Here is a 20,370-nt window from a genome sequence, read left to right on the forward strand (position 1 = left end):
TCTGTTTGGAAAGAAGCTGGATAGAAAAACAAACTAAGTAAAAACTTTGAAAATGCGTCCAACTCCAGGCTGCCCGTCAGCCGCCCTCCCCGCACTCTGAGTGGAGCCCAGCTAGCAGACCCCAGCACCAAGGGTCCAGCTCCCAGCCCCGTTGCTGTCTTCTGCTATCCAGGAAAACACACACACCATTTCATGGCCATAAAAATATTGCAAGGAAGTGGTAACGGTAGAAAATAAAACAGAAACAAATAACAATGTAACAATATAGCCGTTCCACTTACCGAGTACTTAATGTGGGTCAGCTAATGTACAGAAGACGTCCTTCACATTTCTCATGTGGTTATTGTGCCCATTTTACAGACCAGTACACGGAGGCCCAGGGAGGTTAAGTGAGATTTTCTCAAGGCCACAGAGACAATAAGTAGCAGCGTCAGATCCTTCACTTTCTAGATCTTTCACTTTATATCCTTAAGAAGGAATACTGGGGAACATTTAAAATGTACAAGAGCATTGGGAATGATTTAGTTCCAAGCTCCTCGATCACGGGGAATCCGTGGCCAGCGAGCGTTTGCAAAGGGAGCCTGTTGTATGCATCTGACTTGGACAAAGGAAATGCTGATAGGACAGTGAGTTCCTTGGCTTTCTTTTCCAGACTGTGCATGTCAGTGCTTTTGTACCCTCCTCCTTGGCCAGTAGCTAGGGCCCCGGGCAGATTAAGTTGTTAGAAGAGCGATGGTCAGCCAGAGATCACAGATGTGCAAAAGATGTCTTTTCGGAAGGCTCAGCGTCCCAAGGGCGGGCTCTCCACTGCTGCCCTTCCCAGGCTGCCTCTCTGAAATTGCCCTTGGCAGTGGCTTTGGCCCCCGACTCCAGTATCGGGCTTCGGTGATTTGTGGGTGGAATTTGCGATTGTAAAGGGGTCCTGTACTGTTTGTTTCTGGGGCAGGGTTTCAAAAGAAAATGGCATTTTATAGCCCGTATTAATGGGAAATTACTTTCCATTAGGATCCTGAATGATTTGCACATAGTGTTTATAAAGCGAAGGAAAAATGTCAAGCATTTCACTAACAATTTAAAGCAAAGCTCTCAGAACTGCGCCAGGAACGCATTCCAAGAACATTTTCTTCATCATTTCTTTCTCAAGGAACAGAGAAGAGGGAGATGAAAGGGCGCAGGTCAGTTAGGCAGACTCCATCGTGGGACCGAGATGGACACTTTGATAGCACATTTCTCGCTGCCTGAGAGAATGAGTAAAGTGAGCCAGGAGCAGGGGAGGGGGCGGGGGGTGCGGGTCACCTCTTGAGATGATGAATTGCAGGCAGAACCGAGTTCAGCCCTGGCTCAGAGGAGGCCCAGCCCGTCCAAGCCCCTGTGCGTGGGGTCACGACGCGTCATCAGCGTGTGCTGCCCCTGTATCCCCAAAGAGACAGGAGGGCCAAGAAAAGCCCCCGGACTGAAACGTGCGCCTGCCTTGTTCCCATAAAACCCTCGGTTTTGAAGAAAACAGGCTGGGAGTATGCAGTCTAGGCTCGCGTGTTATCGGGGCCCCTCGTTGTCACTTACGGAATTAGAAAAAGAATATTTTGCATTTCTTTTTTTTTTTTTAAGGTTTTATTTATTTATTTGACAGAGAGAGATCACAAGCAGTCAGAGAGGCAGGCAGAGAGCGAGGAGGAGGCAGGTTCCCTGCTGAGCAGAGAGCCCGATGCGGGGCTCGATCCCAGGACCCTGGGATCATGACCTGAGCCGAAGGCAGCGGCTTAACCCACTGAGCCACCCAGGCGCCCCATATTTTGCATTTCTTATCAACTCCTTTATTTATGAGTGTTTTTTTCCCTTTCCCCATTTAAGTTCTTAAAGAGGTTGTCACTTTATATACTCCCAACTTGGGGTTCATACGCTCCAGCTTGAGGTCGACTTTGAAAACAAGGAAGGCCGAGGGTAGGGAACACGTGTGGGTTCCAAGTGCACGCTCCGGGCGTTGCAGAGTGAGGCGAAATAAATCTCTCAAATGGCTTCTGTGAAGACATTCTCACTCCCTCCAGGTATAAAAGAGACTTTTATATAAAGTTCTTGACACTGCTAAGGGGGCTTGGAAGTAACATCTGGAGTCTGAGTCGTTCCCCTCGTCGGAGCAAAAATCTCTGGGATTACATTAGAAAATAAACATTTATTCCAAAGTCAAGTGTGAAGTTCGCAACTTGAAGAAGACAAGCACTTTCCAAAGAGAAATATATGCTTTTTTTTTTTTTTTTTTTTTTAACCTAAATTTCCGAAGAGGAAATGAAAATTTTCACTCGGCAGCGACCGTGGCGATCGCCCAGTGGGCAGGTTGTTTCTTGCTTTTCCTTCTTTCCTTCCCACAGTTTTCTTATTTGTTTTTCGGTCACCAACCCTCCCCTTCTCGGTCCCCCTCATAAGCATTTCTGTACATGATCCGCGGCGGGTGGGTCAGAGCTATTGACAGGAGAGAAGTGAACAGGCTCTGTAGTGCAGCTCAGAATCTGGCGCTCATTTGCTGTGTGACTTTGGGGGAGTTTCTTAAGCTTTCTGGGCGGATTTGAACTTGCCCCTGAATGAAGTGATTGGATTGAACACTCTGCAGGTTTCCTCCCCTGTCAGTGCTGTGGCTGCTGTAGTTCTAGTTCATGAGTATTTAGCTTTCATAAAAACGTGAGAAGTGCACAGATTGACCGTTTTCTGTGTTCTCTGTTTAAAAAAAATATTTCTTTAAATTGATGGAACGTGAACCGTGATTCTTACTGTTGATCAGCAGCCACTGACTCAGGAAGGGGGAAGAGTCCTCTTACTTTTCATCCCGAGGAAGCTTTAGAGAGGAAGGCTTTCTCACGGCAAGGAATGGTTTCCTGAAATTCTTCTAAAGAGTCTGTAAAAAGAGTTTTCGGAAAGCTGCAAGGTGTGACTTCTGATGTAGTGGTGGGAGTTTCACTGCTACTTGGCTGAAATGACGGCATTTTATTATCTCCGATGCTGCCTATTTAAACATTTTGATATTCTGTGGTGATGAAGCATTAGGTCTCTAAGCTAACACTTGAAATGCCCTCATCTAAAGATTAACATAGATACTCATATTTTTTAAAAAAGAGTGTAGGAGTCGATGTTTCCTGGGATAACGCAGAGGGCAGCTATAAGGCACGGTCCCATAGCACTCTATGTTTGAGTCCATGATAATGACCCCCCTGGAGTTGTCCCGTGGGTGCGGCCCCAGCTGCAAACCCCAGTGCGAGAGTATGGGGATGAGAGACCCAGGGCAAGTGTAAGAAACCTGGCACCAGGTAGCTGACACGGACCTCCATGGCAGGTGCACAGAAGGGGAGAGGTGAGTCTATGGCCAGGTGTGGAATACTAGTCCTGTCCAAAGGGGGGCGCTGGCTGCCAGGAGCAGCTGTTTGTTGCCTCGGAATATGGGCCCAGAAGAGCCCGCCTTTCTGATTTCTCAAGAGAAGCCAGAACTCATACATTTGCTTACATGCAATCTCCTGATTTTTAAGTATTGATAACTTAGCCACACTGTGCGGAGCAGGGGGCAGCCCAAACAAAGCCCATCCGTGAGCTTGAACTCCAACCGGGGGCCAGGAAGTCGCCCCTGATTAAGGCCACCGTGTGTCATCTTCTCTCCCTTCACTCGGAGCCGCGAAGGCAGCCCACAAACACGGGATCTGGTGGTCCCAGGAAGCTTTTGAGATAATGTCTCCGGACTCGCAAGGCTGTGCGAGGGGGAGGGCACAAAACTCCCTGCGCACACCCACCTCGTGCAGCCGGTGTAAGCAGTGGAGGGTTGGAATTATGGTGAAAACAAGTCACACCTGCTTATTTAATAGATTACTGTGTGATGAGTGAGGTTGAGTCCCCCGACAAGAGATTTCCACAAGTCATGTCTCCTTTGGGTGCATGGAGTGTTCTTATTTCTAGAAAGAGAGTTCGTAGATTTTCACTGGACTTTTCTTAGTAACTTACTACCTGTCTTAGGGAGCTTGGGCGGCTCTAACGGAATACCACTGACCAGGGGGCTCGAACAATCATTTCTCCCAGTGCTGGGGCTGAGAGCTCCAAGATCGAAGCGCTACCAGATTCCACTTCCGGTGAGGGTCCGCTTCCTGGTTTATGGGTGGCTGTGTTCTCATTGTGTCCTGACACAGCAGCATTGTTCCATTCACGAGGGCACACCCTCATGGCCTAATCGCCTCCCCAAAGCCCCCCATATCACTGCCCTGGGGATTAGGGCTTTGACGTAGGAATTCAGAGGGGATGCAGACATTTAATCTATAACATTAACCACAGATTAAAGCATAAAATTTGCAGCTAAGAAAATCTGGGACCAGGGGTGACCTCATCCAGAGCTAGAAACCAGGGATCTGCCGTTCCCCTGTAGTTTATTAGCAGTGGACAAAAATAGCATGTCAGAGGCGGCGGACAAAATGGTTTTGGGGGTATTTATTACAATTCTGCACCAGCGCTGTGTCTGGGTCAGCTGCAGGGAAAGTGCTTAACTTCCAAATAATTCTTCTGCAAGGGCTTGAGATTTTAGATTGGGAAAAGAGAAATTACAATTTGAACCAAACCTCATAGGTTGAGGGAGGTGCCTGGCCGGGAGGGAGTAAGCGCTCGCTGGGTGTTGGAGAGGAGTCGGAACCGGACATACACTGGAGAGTTTGAATCCGGTCTGTGCCCCCGCGGGTTAAAAGGCAAACTACCCCATTGTCTAATGGTGCAGGCAAAGCCAGCTCTCAGGGTCACCCTGGTGCACAGCCAAAGCCTCCAGAGGGAGGCTCGGGTTCGTTCCCGGCTGGGGTAACTCCACCCGTGAACAGGAAACTTGCTCTCTGCAGCCCCACGCGTAGCACTGGTGGTAAGGAAACACCCCCTGAACTTCCAGACGTCCGCCCAGGAAATAGGCAGAACGGGAGCCTACCTGGCCCAGACAGGTGCCACCTGCGGGCCTCAGTATTAGATGGGCTGGGAGGTCACAGGGAGGTCCAGATCCTGGCTCGTGGTTACTCCTGCTGGGTCTCAAGCTCATGCTCAAGAGAGCAGATATTACCACCGTGACTGCCCGGGGTTGTCCTACGATCATGTGGATCGGAGGTGCTGGGCAGGGCGCTTGCCATGGAGCAAGAGTTCGTGTGACCTAACTGGTTATCTGATTTCTTAGCCTACAGCAGACTGGAAGCAGCAGATTAGAAAGGCCGAGGGACGGCTTCGGGAAGGTCCACTGACGGCAGGAAAGTGACAGGTCACAGCCCGGCGACAAGGGAGGCAAGAGAAAGACTTAAAAAAACAAACAAACAAACAAAAACAAAGCAGGAACAAAAAGTCAAAAGGCACAGCAGTCTGGGGCATTTACTAAAAGACAAAGAGCCATCCTCAGGTCAGTAGCTTCTGGTAGTCGCCAGACCTTGTTCCCTGATGGGCACACACGTCGACAACCGTCCTGTAACTCTCGTCTCTCTGTCCCCTTTCCCTTCTAAAAATAGGACTGGGGGATTGAGGGGGCATCACAGCTTACCTTTTCAGTGGGGACGGCTTGCCCCAGGTGCCTCCAGGGAATGAAGTCCTCAGAGGCAGCACCCGCAGACAAGAGCAAGTTGGGGGGGTTCCTGTGAGGGTCTGGAAGGGACCCAAGTTTAAGTCCAGCAAAGAAGAGTGGCAGGATTTTTGTGCTACGGAGAGAAGCATGTCCCCTGCTGCGCGGACCTCTCCCTGCCTCTCCCCCTCCAGCGCAGTCAGTGCCAGGAGCAGAAGTCCAGCCCTGGAGAACCGGCCCCCGGATCCTGGCACGTGGCAAAGTGTGAGGGGAGCACAGGAGCAGACCAGGCTGCAGAAACCCAGGGCCATCAGATGCCACATTCCCTCTGGTGGCTGCTGTGCCACCCAGAGTCAACTCCGGTGCTTGCTTTGTTTTTTTGTTTTCTCACTGAAGCCTGAGCTGCCTACTCAGAAGCAGGTGCTCAGGCAGAGGAAAGCAGGACCGGGAATAAGTAGCCAAAGGACATCTCTGGAGCATGTGGGACCTGGTAGACCTTTGAGGGCCAGGGAGGGCTGTAGGAGAGAATGCTCCCAAAGAACATTCCAGGGCCTGGGAGCTCCCCGGAGCAGGCCAGGCTCCGAAGCCCAACTGATAGACCCCGCCCCCTGCCCTCATGCCCATCCCTGGCCTGGGGTTGGCTCAGAAGCTGAGTGGGGATAATCTCACAGGCCAGTGATTTTTTTCAGGCCAAGAGCAAGACTCTGGACCCAGATGGAGGCCACGTCTCAGCACCACTGCTGAGTTGCTTTGAACTTGTGGATGCTCATTCCTCCATCCACCAAACTGGGGGGAGTCCTGGTACCAGAGTAAAGCCACGGATGTCAGGGAGCCACTTAGAATATTGTCCTGGCACTGAGGGTTATGAAGTCATCCCCGCTGCTGGCGGGACCGCGAGCAGAAGGAGAGCGCTGGGCATCTCCGTGAGAGTGAGGGGCCTCTGCACCTGGGACTTGGGGACACAGAAGGGAGGGTGGGGAAGGGCCCTCCCCAGAACTGTAGTGTTGTTAAAATGATAAGAGGGGACCCAGTATTGTAAAATGATAAGAGGGGACCCAGGCCATAGTATTGCCAAGAGGGCAGGGAACATACTTTAGGGAAACACGAGCTCCCGGCCTCTTGTGCATTCCCGACGCAGTACGCACTCACCGCACACCCGGCCCCCTTGAAACTCCTGTGTTATGGATTCCTTTGTTTCTTTTTTCTCCTAATGGTGTGGATCAGGACTTGAATAATAAATATTTAACAGGGACCCTCCTTTTTCTCTGTTAAAATAATCTTTGTTGTGGTGCTTTCACAAGGAAGACTTTTTCCCACCTCTGCTCTCATGTTACGTTAAGCCAGGGCTCGGGAGTAAGAGAAAATAAACACGGGCCCCTTGGCCAGGGCAGGCAGGCGGAGGCCTGGGCTAGGGCTGGGGGCGTCGGCCACCTGCCAGACAGCATGGGCCACCCCTCAGCCAGCAAGGTGTGCCCAAGCTCAAGGAGCAGTGGCTGTGAGGCCCCAGGAGACAGAAGGAGCGAGGTGTCCCCAGAGACAGTACACTGGATAGAATCCATCTTTCCTTATGGGAAGGTTTCTGCAGAGGTGCTGGCTTCTGATGGGGGGAAGCTGGGGGTCCCATGCAGGTGTTTGTGTCTGGTCCGGTGAGGAAGACCCCCCCCCCTTTCTGCCTGGTCCCATGGGCTCCATCCCATGCTGACTCCGACCCCTCTTTAGTGGAGAGGGGAACTTCCTACATTATCACTTCGGTGGGCAGAAGCTTGACTTCTCTTAAGTGAACCGAACTTGCTTATGTGTCTCCATTTAGAGCAGTGGGGGAAACAAGTTAATCTTTTTTCCATTTCTACTGTTGGCCAAAAAAAAGAAAAAAAAATTAATCTTTTTTCCATCTCTTCTAATGGTGGAAAAACCCATAATCTTGCCATTTTAAGGTAACCCGGTCTCTTGCAGTAGAAAGTACACTAGCCGTTTATCACTTGGTCAGTTCAGGACCCACACCCGGTCTGTTCGGTGGAGACCCCCTGTCAGGGCAGCTCATGGTTCTCACAGACCCCCTCCTCCGCACACCGCTCCCCCCGGATGTTGCCCGGAGGCCAGGGGACGTGGCATGGACGTCACGGTAGCAGGCAGCGGGGCTGGTCTGGGGCTGAACTGCTGGCACCGCTGGGATCATTTGTCACTCCAGGCCCAGCTCTGTGGGCCAGGCCCCCCGCTCTGGCTTGTGGGGGCTCAGCGTCCTGCCCGCCCCAGGCCATCTTTGGTCCAGCTGTCCCCTTCCCCACAGCACCTGCTCACTTCCGGAGGGCACTCGAGATGTGTTCCAAGGTCATGGGGAGCCAGGGGTGGCTCCCTAGGCCCCTCCCTGTGTAATTACACCTCCCCACCATGCCGGCTGGGAGCACTTGGAGGATGTGCCTCCTCCCAGAGTTCCAGTGGGAAGTGGAGCCTAAGACCCCCCCTACCCCCACCCTGGGTAGACTCAGGGGAGCATTTCAACCTTCTTGCCCACCCTCTTCTCTCTCCAGCCCCTTCTCCGCCTCTAGAAAAAGCTCATAGGTCTTCTCCAGTGGCGGGAAATAGCCCTTCCCTCTCCACGGCTTGTAATCAAATCTCCACGCTCTGGGTTCTTCACATCCTGGTTCCTTAGACTCCAGAAGTCAGGTTGTCTGTCTGTTTGTCTGTCTCTCTGTCTTTTAAATTTCCTAAAAGCCCACCTGGCTCTGGTCTGGGCATGAAAGCCTGTAAACCTTGGCTTTCACACCAGTTTGTGGCTGAAATGGCATGATTTGGGAACCTAGAAGTTACAACATTGACTGCATTGTTCATGTGCAGGCTCTCTTCTCTCCCTAAAGTAAGGGAGGCTGCAGTCCTTGGGCTGAAGGGCCCCAAGAGTGGAAATGACCCAGCTCGACAAAGGCACTGGGTGATATTCCAGAATATCGTCCTGCTGCTGTAGGCCAGGACAGCCAACCCCAGCTCTGGGGGCACTGCGTGCGGTGCCGGGGGCGGTGCAGACATGACCGGAGAGCCAGGTGCTCACGCCTTGCCTGGGTCAGGGAACTGTGGCCTGCCACATGACGCCAGCCCACCGCCTCTCAGGAGAGACGCCATGTTTGGGGCTCACTTGCTGATGGAGTGTGATATGAGCGCTGGTTGTTTTCCAGCTCTTAGAAAATCAAAATGGGCAGCATGGCAGTGGTCCCTTGCCTAGAATAAATGAAGTGAGAAGTGAGTAATGTGTCTTTTCCCTGATTTGTTCAGTGTGTGTGCCAGCCGTGCACACGTGGGCGCATGCCGCGGGCTGGTGGGCAGGGTGTGTGTGTGCCTCACGTTCAGCATTGATTTCAGTCACTGCAGGTAGCTTGCAGAGTCAACGGGAGGAAAAACTGTTATGTTGTGATACCCTTGGTCAGTGTGATAGCCCGTAAAATGTCTTGGCGACCCTTCGCGGTGTCACAGATCATGTAGGAGGTGACATCAGCAGGATAGAGCCCAGGCTGGGAGCCCTGGTGTCTGGTTCTGGCTTTGCCATTAGCCCAGGGGCCAGGCTGTTGTGACCTCTTGGAGGTGTCACTGTGTCGTCTTCAAAAAGAGAGAGGTCCGTGGACGGCCACCAGATACCCTTCTAGCACCGACATTTCACGTTCAAGGAAATCTGTCCAAGATGACCGTGTGGTATGGCACCGAACTCCATCTCCCTCTTCAGTGCACCGGGAGGGCAAGACATGCTATAGGCTAGTAATCACTTCGATAGACCACGTTACAACTGGTATTCATTAATAGAGTTGACTTCGACTCCACAGTCCCAGTTGGCGTGGATTTTCAGTGCCCCGGCTCACCCGGTGAGGCATCGCCTTTCCAAAGGAAAATGAAAATTCTGCAGGCTAAACTCAGTTTCCAGTGCTCTGAAGCGATGGAACGTCGTTCTGTTCCAACGCAAGATAACGAACAGGACCTCGTGTTGAAGTCCTTCCACGGCCACCACTAGGACAAAAGGAATACAGGAGGTTGGGATAGGACGGAGGCGTGTCCTGGAAGGAGCCATCCAAGGGCTAGAAACATCGCCTGTCTTCTAGAGACAACAGTGCACGCGGATTCAGGTTCTGAAAGGCTCCTCTTCCTGTAAGTCCCCACGCAGGAAGGAGCGTCTTCCCCGGAGAGGGAGAAGTGGGTCCCCTCCCCTTTCCCTACCCGATGAAACTCCTCTACACTCCCGAGCTCTGGTTGAAGAAAGTGCACCGAAGGGAGGGCCGTTAGGTGGGTGATCTGCAACCTCCCTTGGACCCTGGAGACTCCTGAGAAATCTTAAAAATCCTCAGGCCCCGGCGCCAGCGTCAGAGCTTCATGATTTCATTGGCCCAGGGCTCTGCTGACGAAGAGCTTGTTAGTCAGCCGCCATGTTGAGAGCCGCCATGACAGGATGACAAGGGGTCATCTCCGCTCCGTGGAGAACTGCACTGAGGAACGGCCTGCAAGGGAAGGAGGGCTTGGCTCCTGCTCCCTCCCGGGTGTGGACAGCGTGCTGGGAAGGTCAGGAGTGGGGCTGGCCCTGACGGAGGACCGCCTCCTCGCCTGTCAGAGAAATGAACGGGCCCCACGCAGGGATCTGCTGCCCAGGACTGAGGGGCTCCTCGTTTGACCAACCAGAGAAATACCCAAATTTCTCCTCTCTTTCCGGGGACATGAAAGGTTTGGTGAGGAAGGAGCATAATCTTGAGCAGAGCTTGTTTCCACTCTCAAAGTCCAGAGAGAGAGAAAGAAGGATGTTTCGTAAGAACAGAAAAAGGAAGTAAGCACAGAAAGCGTCAAACAGGATGGCAGAGGTGATAGTTCAGGATGGCATGTGTGGATAGTTCAGTCCTGTGCGGGGATTAAGCTCTTCCTAGAGGACTTGGACCATGAACCTGGCATGGTCTCGACCTGGGACACTGCCTCTCACCTTTGCAGACCTCGCTGTGCTGGTGTAACCAAAGAAACAGGGCCATGAGGAGTTGGCTGTGGATGGTGTGGAGACTTCCCTGGTCTCCTTCTGGACGGCCTGTTGGGTCTTCTGCTGGGGGCCTCTGCCCCTGGGGTGGTTGCCAGGTAGACAGGGGGGTGTGGTTTTCCTGGGGCGGGTCTGGCTTCCTCCCAGCTCCATCTTCCCTGGGACAGTCGTGTCTGCGCTGGACTCACCAGTGTCCATGCCCTTGACCTGATTGGGTCAGGCGTCACCTCCCCTGCCCAGGGCAGCCTCAGCTACTCCATGTGGAATCATGAGAACCACTGAGGCCACATGTCCCCGTGAGAGGCTATGGTGAGCTGGACCACGATGACCCCCTCTCCTTCTCAGACACTCTATGTCACCATCATAAACTGTCCGAGAAAGCATTCTACATTCAGAAATCCGTAAGCCAAGATAATTGGGGGCAAATCGTTTCAAATCTTCAAGTTCGAATATTTTAGAAAATAGAAAAAAAGTTTATTTTTTAAAGCTGACATGCTCTGATATCAAGGCCTGACCAGAGTATAAAATGGGAGGAATTTCACTTTTAAATACTGATGGAAAAATTTTAAATAGTAACAAATTCAGTCTAGCTCTAGATAAAAGTATCACCCACGAGAAAGTTGTTCCTTCTGGGCCTGCAGTGGTCATCAGTCATTTAAAATATTCCGGGGTTGCCTGGGTGGCTGAGGCAATTAAGCAGCTGACTGGATTTTGGTTCAGGTCCTGATCTCAGGGTCCTGGGATCGAGCCCCATATTGGGCTCCACACTAGGTGAGGAGTCTGCTTGAAGATTCCCTCTCTCCCTCTGCCTCGCCCTGCTTATGTCTCCCCCTCTCTCAAATAAATACATCTTTGAAAAAAGAGTAGTAAAAAAATATCCATTTAAAATCAAAATGAGATTTTTTAAAAGTAATTGCTATGCCCAATATGGGGCTCGAACTCACTATCCTAAAATCAAGCACCTGTATGCTCTACTGACCGAACCAGCCAGGTACCCCCCAAAAAGAAATTTCGAGGGGGGGGGGACTCAATAAAGTTTACCAGGTGGAATGATTTCATGAGGTTAGGAAATGAGATTACCTTGTTAATTATTAAGGCATAACCCTTTAAAGCTACAATATTTAAAATGATACATTGTTAGTTTCCTGAGTGGATCAGTGGAAAAAATAGAAAATCCTGAAATAGGTCCAAGTGCACGTGATCATTAAATGTATGACAAAGATAAAAGCAGTATTTGAAGTCAGTGGAGGAATAACGGGTCCTTTAATGAGTTGTCTTGAGATAACTGCTCCGTGTCATCAAAAATAAATAATGCCTTGGGGCGCCTGGGTGGCTCAGTGGGTTGAAGCCTCTGCCTTCGGCTCGGGTCATGATCTCGGGGTCCTGGGATCGAGCCCCACATCGGGCTCTCTGCTCAGCAGGGAGCCTGCTTCCTCCTCTCTCCCTGCCTGCCTCTCTGCCTACTTGTGATCTCTGCCTGTTAAATAAATAAATAAAATCTTTAAAAATAAATAAATAAATGAATAATAATGCCTGTGTTGGCCAAAATTCGGTGGAATTAAGAGTAAAAATTTTCACATGAAGAAATTAAATCATGCCTGGGATGCATTTAGTTGAATGGATGTGGAGGAGAAACTAGGGATGGAAATCTCGATGAGCTTGACTGTGCTGATTAAAATCTCTGTGTGTTCTCTGTGTGCCAGAAACGCTCTTCCCTGCCCCAGCCCCAAGACACGCTCCAGAAACAAATGGAAGAAAACATGATACATATAGAAAATATTTATGACATTTTCTAAGGGGCTCCTGAAACTTTTAAGACAAAAACAATGGACAAATAAACTGGAAGTAAATGTTTAAAGTCTTGGAACAATTGATGGTTTTATGAATAGTAAATTCCCCCCTCTGAAGTTTATCTTCCGGTGTTGATAGTGCATGTTTGTAAATAAACATGTATTAGGATGTTTTTCAAAGAGTTCTGTAGGAACGCCACGAGAGAACAAAAGAAAAAGAAGAAAGGAAGGAAGGACCTTATGTATCCAGCAATATAGGAGGAGGGTCACAGAAATCAAGTCATACAGTCTGTCGTAGCATGACACAGTGTGTCTGTGTCATCCTGATAGAGTTGACAGCTGGTCGGCCGTGGAAAGGATTCTGGAAAGAGATTCACAATAATACGGATAGGGATGGTCTTTGATGAAACGAATATATTTATGTAAATACATGCACAGATACGTTCATCACGACGTCTGGAAGCTTCTCCACCAAAATGTTCATTTAACATTGGTTCGCCCTGGGTTGGTGGGTTACAGGGGACTTCTCTCCATTTTACATGCCGTCCTCCCCGCTTCCCTAGTTCCCCCTCCCTCCCCCCTCCTCTCCTCTCCCCTCCCTCTCCCTCCCCCCTCCCCTTCCTTCTCTCCTCCCACCCTTTCTTACTATTGCCATGTTTTCGTTTTGAAATTAGAACGTAACTATTTGAAAAACCTTATTCCGAGCCCTTCTGGCTTCACCCAGGGAGCCCAGCACGTCAGTCAGGCTGGTCTGTGAAGGGTTTGTCCGTCCTCTCCCGAGTCACGCCCTGCCTCCTCCCAGCTCCTGGTCACCAGCTCCGGGAAGATGTCCCGACCACCCAGGCCTTTCCTGCCTCCTTCCCTGAGCTTCGGAGCTATCAGTGATTCTCCACCTCATCTGGGTCCTTTAAATCTCATCTGGGTCCTTTAAATGTCCCCCACATACTGTCCGGTGTCCACAAAGAAACCATAAGCTCCCTGAGGACAGGGGTCGGGCCTTGGAATTCTGTTGTGTTCCTCAGGCTCCAGGCCGAGGAGAGGAGCTGCTTTTGGGGGCGGGGGCTGGGCTTGACTCCTCTAGATGGGAGTACCCAAGGGAGAAGCCAAAAGCCTTGGGCCTGGGAGGTCAGCGAAGGCGTCCTGGGGCTGGCAGCAGCTGGTGCAGACGCCGCGAGCTCAGCACCAGTGAGTGGCCGAGCCGGCCCTGTGGGCAGGAGCCGGGGCCGACCCGCTCATGACGTCTCCAGCTCTCCGGCTCCCCCTCCTCCAAGGACAAGGTATCACATTAACCTGTACTTTTTGTCTCCATATAATGTGGACAGGTTCTAACGTTCCCATGGACCAGCCCTGCTGTCGTGGTCTCTATGATTTTGAACCAGAAAACCAAGGAGAACTAGGATTTAAAGAAGGGGACGTCATTACATTAACCAATCAAATAGATGAGAACTGGTATGAGGGCTTGCTACACGGAGAATCTGGATTCTTCCCCATTAACTATGTTGAAGTGATCGTGCCTTTACCTCAGTAAATGTGTAACTCACACTTTGGACACACTTTCATAACTGAAATGAATTCACACCAGTGTTCTCCCAGTGTGGTGGTCTGTGACATCCTTGTTCTTTGACCAACCTAATGACTTTTGTAGGTGTGTTCTCTTTATAATGTATTTTGTATCTGTTTCGTTTGTATAAATGATTTTCCTGTCTTAGCTACATGAAACTATAGTTTTTTGTTTTGGTTTTGCTTTTGGGTTTTTTTCTTCTTCTTTTTTTTTTTTTTTTGCTTATTGTCCTAAAAGTTATCGGTTCAATAAATGTTTGTGCTTCTTGTTGCTAAAAATAAATCGTGGTTATGTCCACGAATTGCCCGTTTATATCCCTCAGCTGCAACGGAATGCAAAGTTTGAAACTTAAGAAATGCTAAATATTTTGTTTCCTGACATTACTGGTGTCATCTGGTCTTTCCTTATGTTCTAGCTGACTGTGACTCGCCCAATAAACTTGAACATCATGTTGGCAAAAGGCCTCAGCTGTTCTTCATGTTGGACTGATTTCCAGGCGCGGTGGGGTCCAGCTGTAAACTGCCCCCTTGCCCCGGGGCTGGCCATTGGGTCCCAGTGTGGGTGCCTGGGTGCTTCTTACTGAGTCAGCAGGTGTGAGAGTGGGGCTTCACTGTCCCCCAGTTCAGACACAGCACACCCTCCTTCCACCTCAGGGATAGAAAACCCTTCCATGCACTGTCAAGTCCATTTAAAGAGCGCGTAGCACAAGCTTTGGCTACTGCCCGATACCCGGTAGGTGTTTTACGCCGGTCCTGTTGGGGTGCTCAGGAGGGAGCAGGAGCAGGAGTTGGGTTGCGGGCACAGTAACAAGACCGCTCAGGGTCAGCGCCCATCAGGTAGGGGCAAGTACCCTTTCTCCTTCCACAGAGAAGAAGACTCATCAGATGGCTTGCCCACGATCCAACAACCCGTGGTGTGAGGGGAGTTTGAACTGCCCCCCACTGCCCACTGAGGTGCCCACGGCGGTCCCTGGGCTGGACCTTGCTTTTCACGGACGTTAGTTCCAAATGCTCAGCAGCCAGGTTGGTTCCAGGAGACCAGAACCAGACTGCTCAGTCTTCTGGGTCCTTGGTATGCCAGCAAAGTCCCAACAACATCCTGGACATTCTTCCTCCTTTCTCTTCCCACCCACTCCCTTCCCTGACACCTTCTCTAAAGCAGCTGTATACACTGCGTCCATAATAAATAATAATAATGACTAACACTGACGGAGGGCCTCCTGTGCGGCAGGTGCTGCTGTGCGTGTTTAAATGAATAAACCCAATGCTCCTATCATCCCATTTTGCAGATAAGAGAACTGAGACGCAGCCAGGCTGGGGACAACCTGCCCGCAGTCACACGGTCATGGGATGCCAGAGGCGGGCTCCTGCCCTGGGTGGTCTCCCTGCCACGCCTGTGTTCTCCGCCTCTCCCACGCTGCCCCTCCTCCTATGTGTTTGCCCCCACATACTCGCACATTAGCTTTTTATACCCCACCAGCTCTCCATCTCTAGTGGCCATGTTTGAAATTTATCAACGAGAAGACGTCCGGAGCCATTCTTGCTGTCTGTAATACGCTTCCGAGTCTTGTCTGGGAAAGAAACTAATTGCAGTTAACTGAGTTAACACGCAGTCGCTGCAGAAGCTGCACTTACAGACTGGGGCGGGGGGGGGGGTACGGATCGGGGGAGGTTTCAGTACACGGCTCCCCTCTTTCCCTTATGAGTTCTAAATAAACCGGGTCATTAGTCGGGGGTTAAAACAGGTAAGAGCCAGTGTGTAACCTGCATCGTGAGGCTGTGTCAGACAGTGGAGCGACAGCATCTGCTAACGGAACCCCAGAGGGCTCAGACGCACTCACCGGGTCCAGTCTGGGAAGGGTCACCCGCTCTTACAGGGACGAAACTTCAACACCGAGCTTCCCGCACGGCTGCCAAGGGTCAAGAACGCCCGTTCCCTGCGTGCAGGCCGCCTTCCAAGGAGGGGCTGGGATACTGGCGCCCCGTTCCTAACCCAAACTCAAGCCAGGGAACTCAACTAGCTAGGGCTATTTGGAGAAAACCCCTCCTCACAGAAACTTGGGAGAATGGGGAGAAAAGGTATTTCTATCTGGGGAATGAAGATGAGCAGGGTTCAAAGAAGACCCGGGTTATCAGAAGCCCAGACAGACCTATGGAGAAGGGGAATGGAGTATTTATAAGAAATAGCCCTGATCATGGTTTTTAGAATGAGTTTATAACCATGCAGTACAGTAAGGAAAGAAAAAAAAAATGGCCTAAAGATTGAAAAGCAAGAAATAAAAGTTTTTTTTTTTTTTTTTTTTTTTGCAGAAAAGAAAAGATTGGATATGTAGAAAATTCTTAATCTATTAAAAAAATTAGAGCTAACATATATATATATACTAACATATAGTATATATACTAATATATATACTACAAATTTATCAAGATCATGAGATAAAATTTATCAAGATCATAGACAAAAATCAATATGTTTCTGTACACTGGAAATTATTAAATGTTAGATTTAATATAATAATGAAAAAATTTCATAAGAGCAGCAGAAAGTACAAAAACAGTTTTGAACAAAAGCTATGGAAGACCTTCACACTGACAAGTGCACGACTTTGCATATTGAAATTGAATACCTAATAAATGGACGGAAATGCTAATATTGTTAAAATGTCTGTTCCCAGGACCCCAGGGTGGCTCAGTCGGTTAAGCATCTGACTCTTGGTTTCAGCTCAGGTCACAATCTCAGGGTCATGGGATCAAGCCCCGCAGCGGGCTCTATGCTGGGCTCGGAGTCTGGGATTCTCTCCCTCTCTCCCTCTCTCTCTCTTTCCTTCTACTCCTCCCCCTGCTCAAGCTCACTCTCTCTCAAATCTTAAAAAACAAAAAACAAAAAACCAAGAAAATGTCTTCATAACCTGTAAATGGGCATAATTTCTTAGGACACAAAAAAGCACTAACCCCCCCCCCCAAAAAAAACTGATAAATTAGACATAATTAAAATTAAACATTTCTGGGGTGGCTTGGTGGCTCACTCGGTTAAATATCTAACTCTTGATCTCGGCTCAGGTCTTAATCTCATGGCCATGAGTCTGAGCCCTGCATTGGGCTCCACACCGGGCAGGAAGCCTACTTAAAAAAAAAAAAAGAAAATTTTAAAATTTCTGCTCATCAAAGAATGCCATTTAAAAAAGTAATAAAAAGGCAAACCACAGTTGAAAGTATTCATAATGCATGTCTGGAAGAAAATAGTCACAACACATATTATCTTCGACTATAGACAATTCAGAATATGTCAAAAATTCTCACGAGTCAATAATAAGCAATTAGAAATGGCCCAAAGATTCGAAGACACGCTTCCCAGAAGAAGGTGTGTAATTACCCAGTAAGCACATGGAAAGGTGCTCAACATCATCGGTTATTATCAGGGACAGACCCTTCGGCCGTACCAAAGAGGCTTAGAAGTCTATTCCCAGAGACATTAGCAAACGTGGGGTGTAGGGCTAACACATTTACAACCTAATTTGTAGCAAATAGGTTCTAGTGATCATTACTGAAAAGGAAACCATAGTTTAGAGCTGCGTACCTACAGGAGAACAGGCGGTGGGCGTGGACGGTTGTGTCCCCTGCTTCTAAGTCTCTGCTTGAGGTTCCAGCATCCGCAGACACAGTAAACAAAGCCATCAAAGATACCTGAGTGACGCGTAACCCACAACGTTGAAGAAACTCCTGCTAAAATCCACATCATCGGAACAAGATCAGAAATTGACTAGACATATATTTAGGACACTAAGAAGGGTAGGGATGAAGGGAAATGGAGAGAAAAGGCGCAGTTGGGTTGGTTGACAGTCCCACTTGGAAGTCCCCTTTTGCTTGAGAGGAAGGACTGCAGATCAGGTTGGGTTCGAAGGTAAGGGGATTAGGCCTCCTAGGGATGTCTTGTGAATTCGTGCTACATGCACGAGACAGCCAGCTTGGCCTCCAGTCCACGTGTTCTTGACAACACTGGGTCTGGGTTGAGGGACACCAGCTGGTGTGGGCAGCACTACACGGCGATGTCTGGACAACGTTTTTAACCTCACCTTGTGCTGAAGATACTTTTGATCACTCAAGAGACCCTGTAATACACCAACCAAAACATCCTGGAGAGAGGAAACACCTTGGTTATTTGTCTCTTATCATTCCTTGGTCTATAGGAAAAGTCCCGTCTGCTGCAGATAGGTAGGCGCTTAGAACTAACTCTGTACTCCATTCAAGGAGCAGAACGCCGGCGTCTGGCCGTGCCACAAATCCTCCCCACTGCCTCCAGGGGGCAGTCTCACAAGGACAGGTCAGTGGTAGCCACTTTGACGAATTCTGTTCCTTGGATCCTCCAAGGATTTCTTTGAAACAACCCTGGAATCCTATAAGCAAGAAAGTGTTATGGGCACATCAGTAAGTGTCCGTGTTTCAGGCAAACAACAGTTTGTAGCTTGGCTGGTGAGCAGAGCAACTTGGCTGGACTGGAAGGGATAGCGTGATCTAAAGAGCGAAATTCAAAATTTGATGGGAATGTTGGCGTTTTAGGAAACGTGGCAGGCAAAACACAGAAGGACACGGTCAGGAGTCCGTGCCGATCTCAGACCCTGGAAGTCAGCCCAGGAGGCAGGGCTGGCTCCCTGTGCAGCTGCCTTTTTAGAGGGAGAAGGGGAATTGGCCAGGATTATCGTCAGAGATGCTACGTACTCAGGGGAGCAGCCCAGCTTTTGTGCGGGGGACAAGATCGATCACACTTCAGGATCATTGAGGGGCTTGGGGTGAGTCACCAGCAGATCTTGTACTTAGCATCAGCACCCGAACATAAGAAATATAGTCATTTCCTGCCTGGGAATTTGGTAAAGGAAGAAATTTTATATCCAGATTTGGGGCATATTTATGCTAGAATGTTACTGTGAGAGTATCTTCACGTCTTTTGGTCTCAGTTGTACAATCTCTGATAAGCTTTTTCAGGCAACGCGGTTAGACGTACTTTCAAGTGGCATCGAGAATACAGAATATAGAGTTCAGGTCTTGGTTGTGACAGAGGATAGAATAAGGGTCACCAGAAGCTATGTCCGAGGATTAACCTCCCAGAACCTGAGAATGTGACCTTACTGGGAAATAGGGTCTTTATAGACACAGTTAAGTGAAGGATCTTAAGATCCTGGATCAGGGAGGGCGGCCCTAAATTTAATAATTGGTTCCTTACAAGAAAAAGGAGAGGGACACTTGTCACAAGGCAGACATGGGTTGGGGGGGGAAGGTCATGAGAAGATCACGTGGGGACAGGGGCAGAGTTGGGAGGGACTCAGCCCACAGTCGAGGGAGACCCGAAGCCACCAGAAGCAGGAAGAGGCAAGGAAGCGTTCTCCCCCAGGGCCATCAGCCAGAGCCAGACTTGGCGACACCTTGACTTCCGCCAGAGCAGCAAGAGAATGCATTTGTGTTGTTTTAAGCCACCCGCTGGGGTTGTCTGTTACAGCGGCCCCGGGGAGCTCATGGAGTGGCCTTGGAGTTCATTGGATTCTTGCGCTATTTTAACTCATGTCAGAGTCCTCTGGGGAAAGTGACCCCCGTCCCTGAGGACCCCTCTCCGCTGAGATATGTCTTCCACGCAGAAGCAGCTCCGTTAGCATGACTTCCCCACCCCTCTCGGCGTCGTCTGGTTCCTGAGTCCTGGGTCCAGAGGGAAGCAGAGTCGGAGGGCGAGCTTGGGGGGCAGGACTGAGGGATGGGGCGGACATCCGCCGTGCCCCCCGCTGGGCCCTCTGGGGAGCAGCTCCCCTGCAGAGAGCGCCCAGGTGCTCGGTTGCCGGGAGAGGGGGGTCTTACCATGTCCTCCACTTCGGGTTTAAAGCCACGGTGTCTGGTTTCCCGTGACAAGAGGAAGCGAGGGGAGGAAGCTGGGAAGAGGCACGCAGGAGGGTACCACACAGGGGAGACCCCTCCATACCCCCTCACACTCACACACATGCGGAGAAGGCCGGCAGAGAGCATCCTTAGCCTGGCTCCCGGCGCGGGGTCGACAGCAAGCTGCTTCCAATCAGCCACTGGAAAGAAGACTGGGTCCTGGGCTTGTGCCGTGAGGCCCTCCTGTCCGCAGAGTTTCTCATCCGGGAGTGTGTGGAAAACCCACATCCAGCCTTCTTCAAGGTGTTCCCTCCCTCCCAAAGCCCCGGCACTCCGGCAACCTCCCCCTCACCTCCTCATCTCTCAGACTCAGCGCGCTGCTCGCCTCTGCCCCGCTCCTGGGTCCTTCCTTCTCTGGGTCACGGCGTATAATTTATTAGTGGAAATTCTTCTGGTTCTTTCCAAGCCCAGGAGAAATCTCCCAGCTGATCGAGCAGGGAAAGAATGTCCACTTTTTTTTTTTTTTTTTAAGATTTATTTATTTATTTGGGAGAGAGAGAGAGAGAGAGAGAGAGAGCATGCACATGAGCAGGGGGGAAGGACAAAGGGAGCTGAGTGGGGAGCCC

At 50.2% G+C, this 20,370-nt stretch overlaps 1 protein-coding gene across 3 annotated transcripts in view; it reads left to right on the top strand.

Annotated features, from left to right (window-relative positions):
- LOC309867399 (endophilin-A3) overlaps positions 1 to 20,370 on the top strand; it is a 487,937-nt gene that overhangs the window by 116,457 nt on the left and 351,110 nt on the right. For 2 of the 3 annotated variants that reach the window (XM_082736214.1, XM_082736213.1), the window contains one exon: positions 13,648 to 14,343. The exons of the other annotated variant lie outside the window; for it this stretch is intronic. In XM_082736214.1, the coding sequence (XP_082592340.1) occupies positions 13,648 to 13,853 (206 nt within the window). In that variant the 3' untranslated portion in view covers positions 13,854 to 14,343. Of the gene's footprint in view, positions 1 to 13,647; positions 14,344 to 20,370 lie in introns of those variants that run through there. 3 annotated transcript variants of the gene reach the window in all.

Source organism: Mustela nivalis, assembly GCF_964662115.1.
Source record: "Mustela nivalis genome assembly, chromosome: 6".
Lineage (NCBI taxonomy): Eukaryota > Metazoa > Chordata > Mammalia > Carnivora > Mustelidae > Mustela > Mustela nivalis.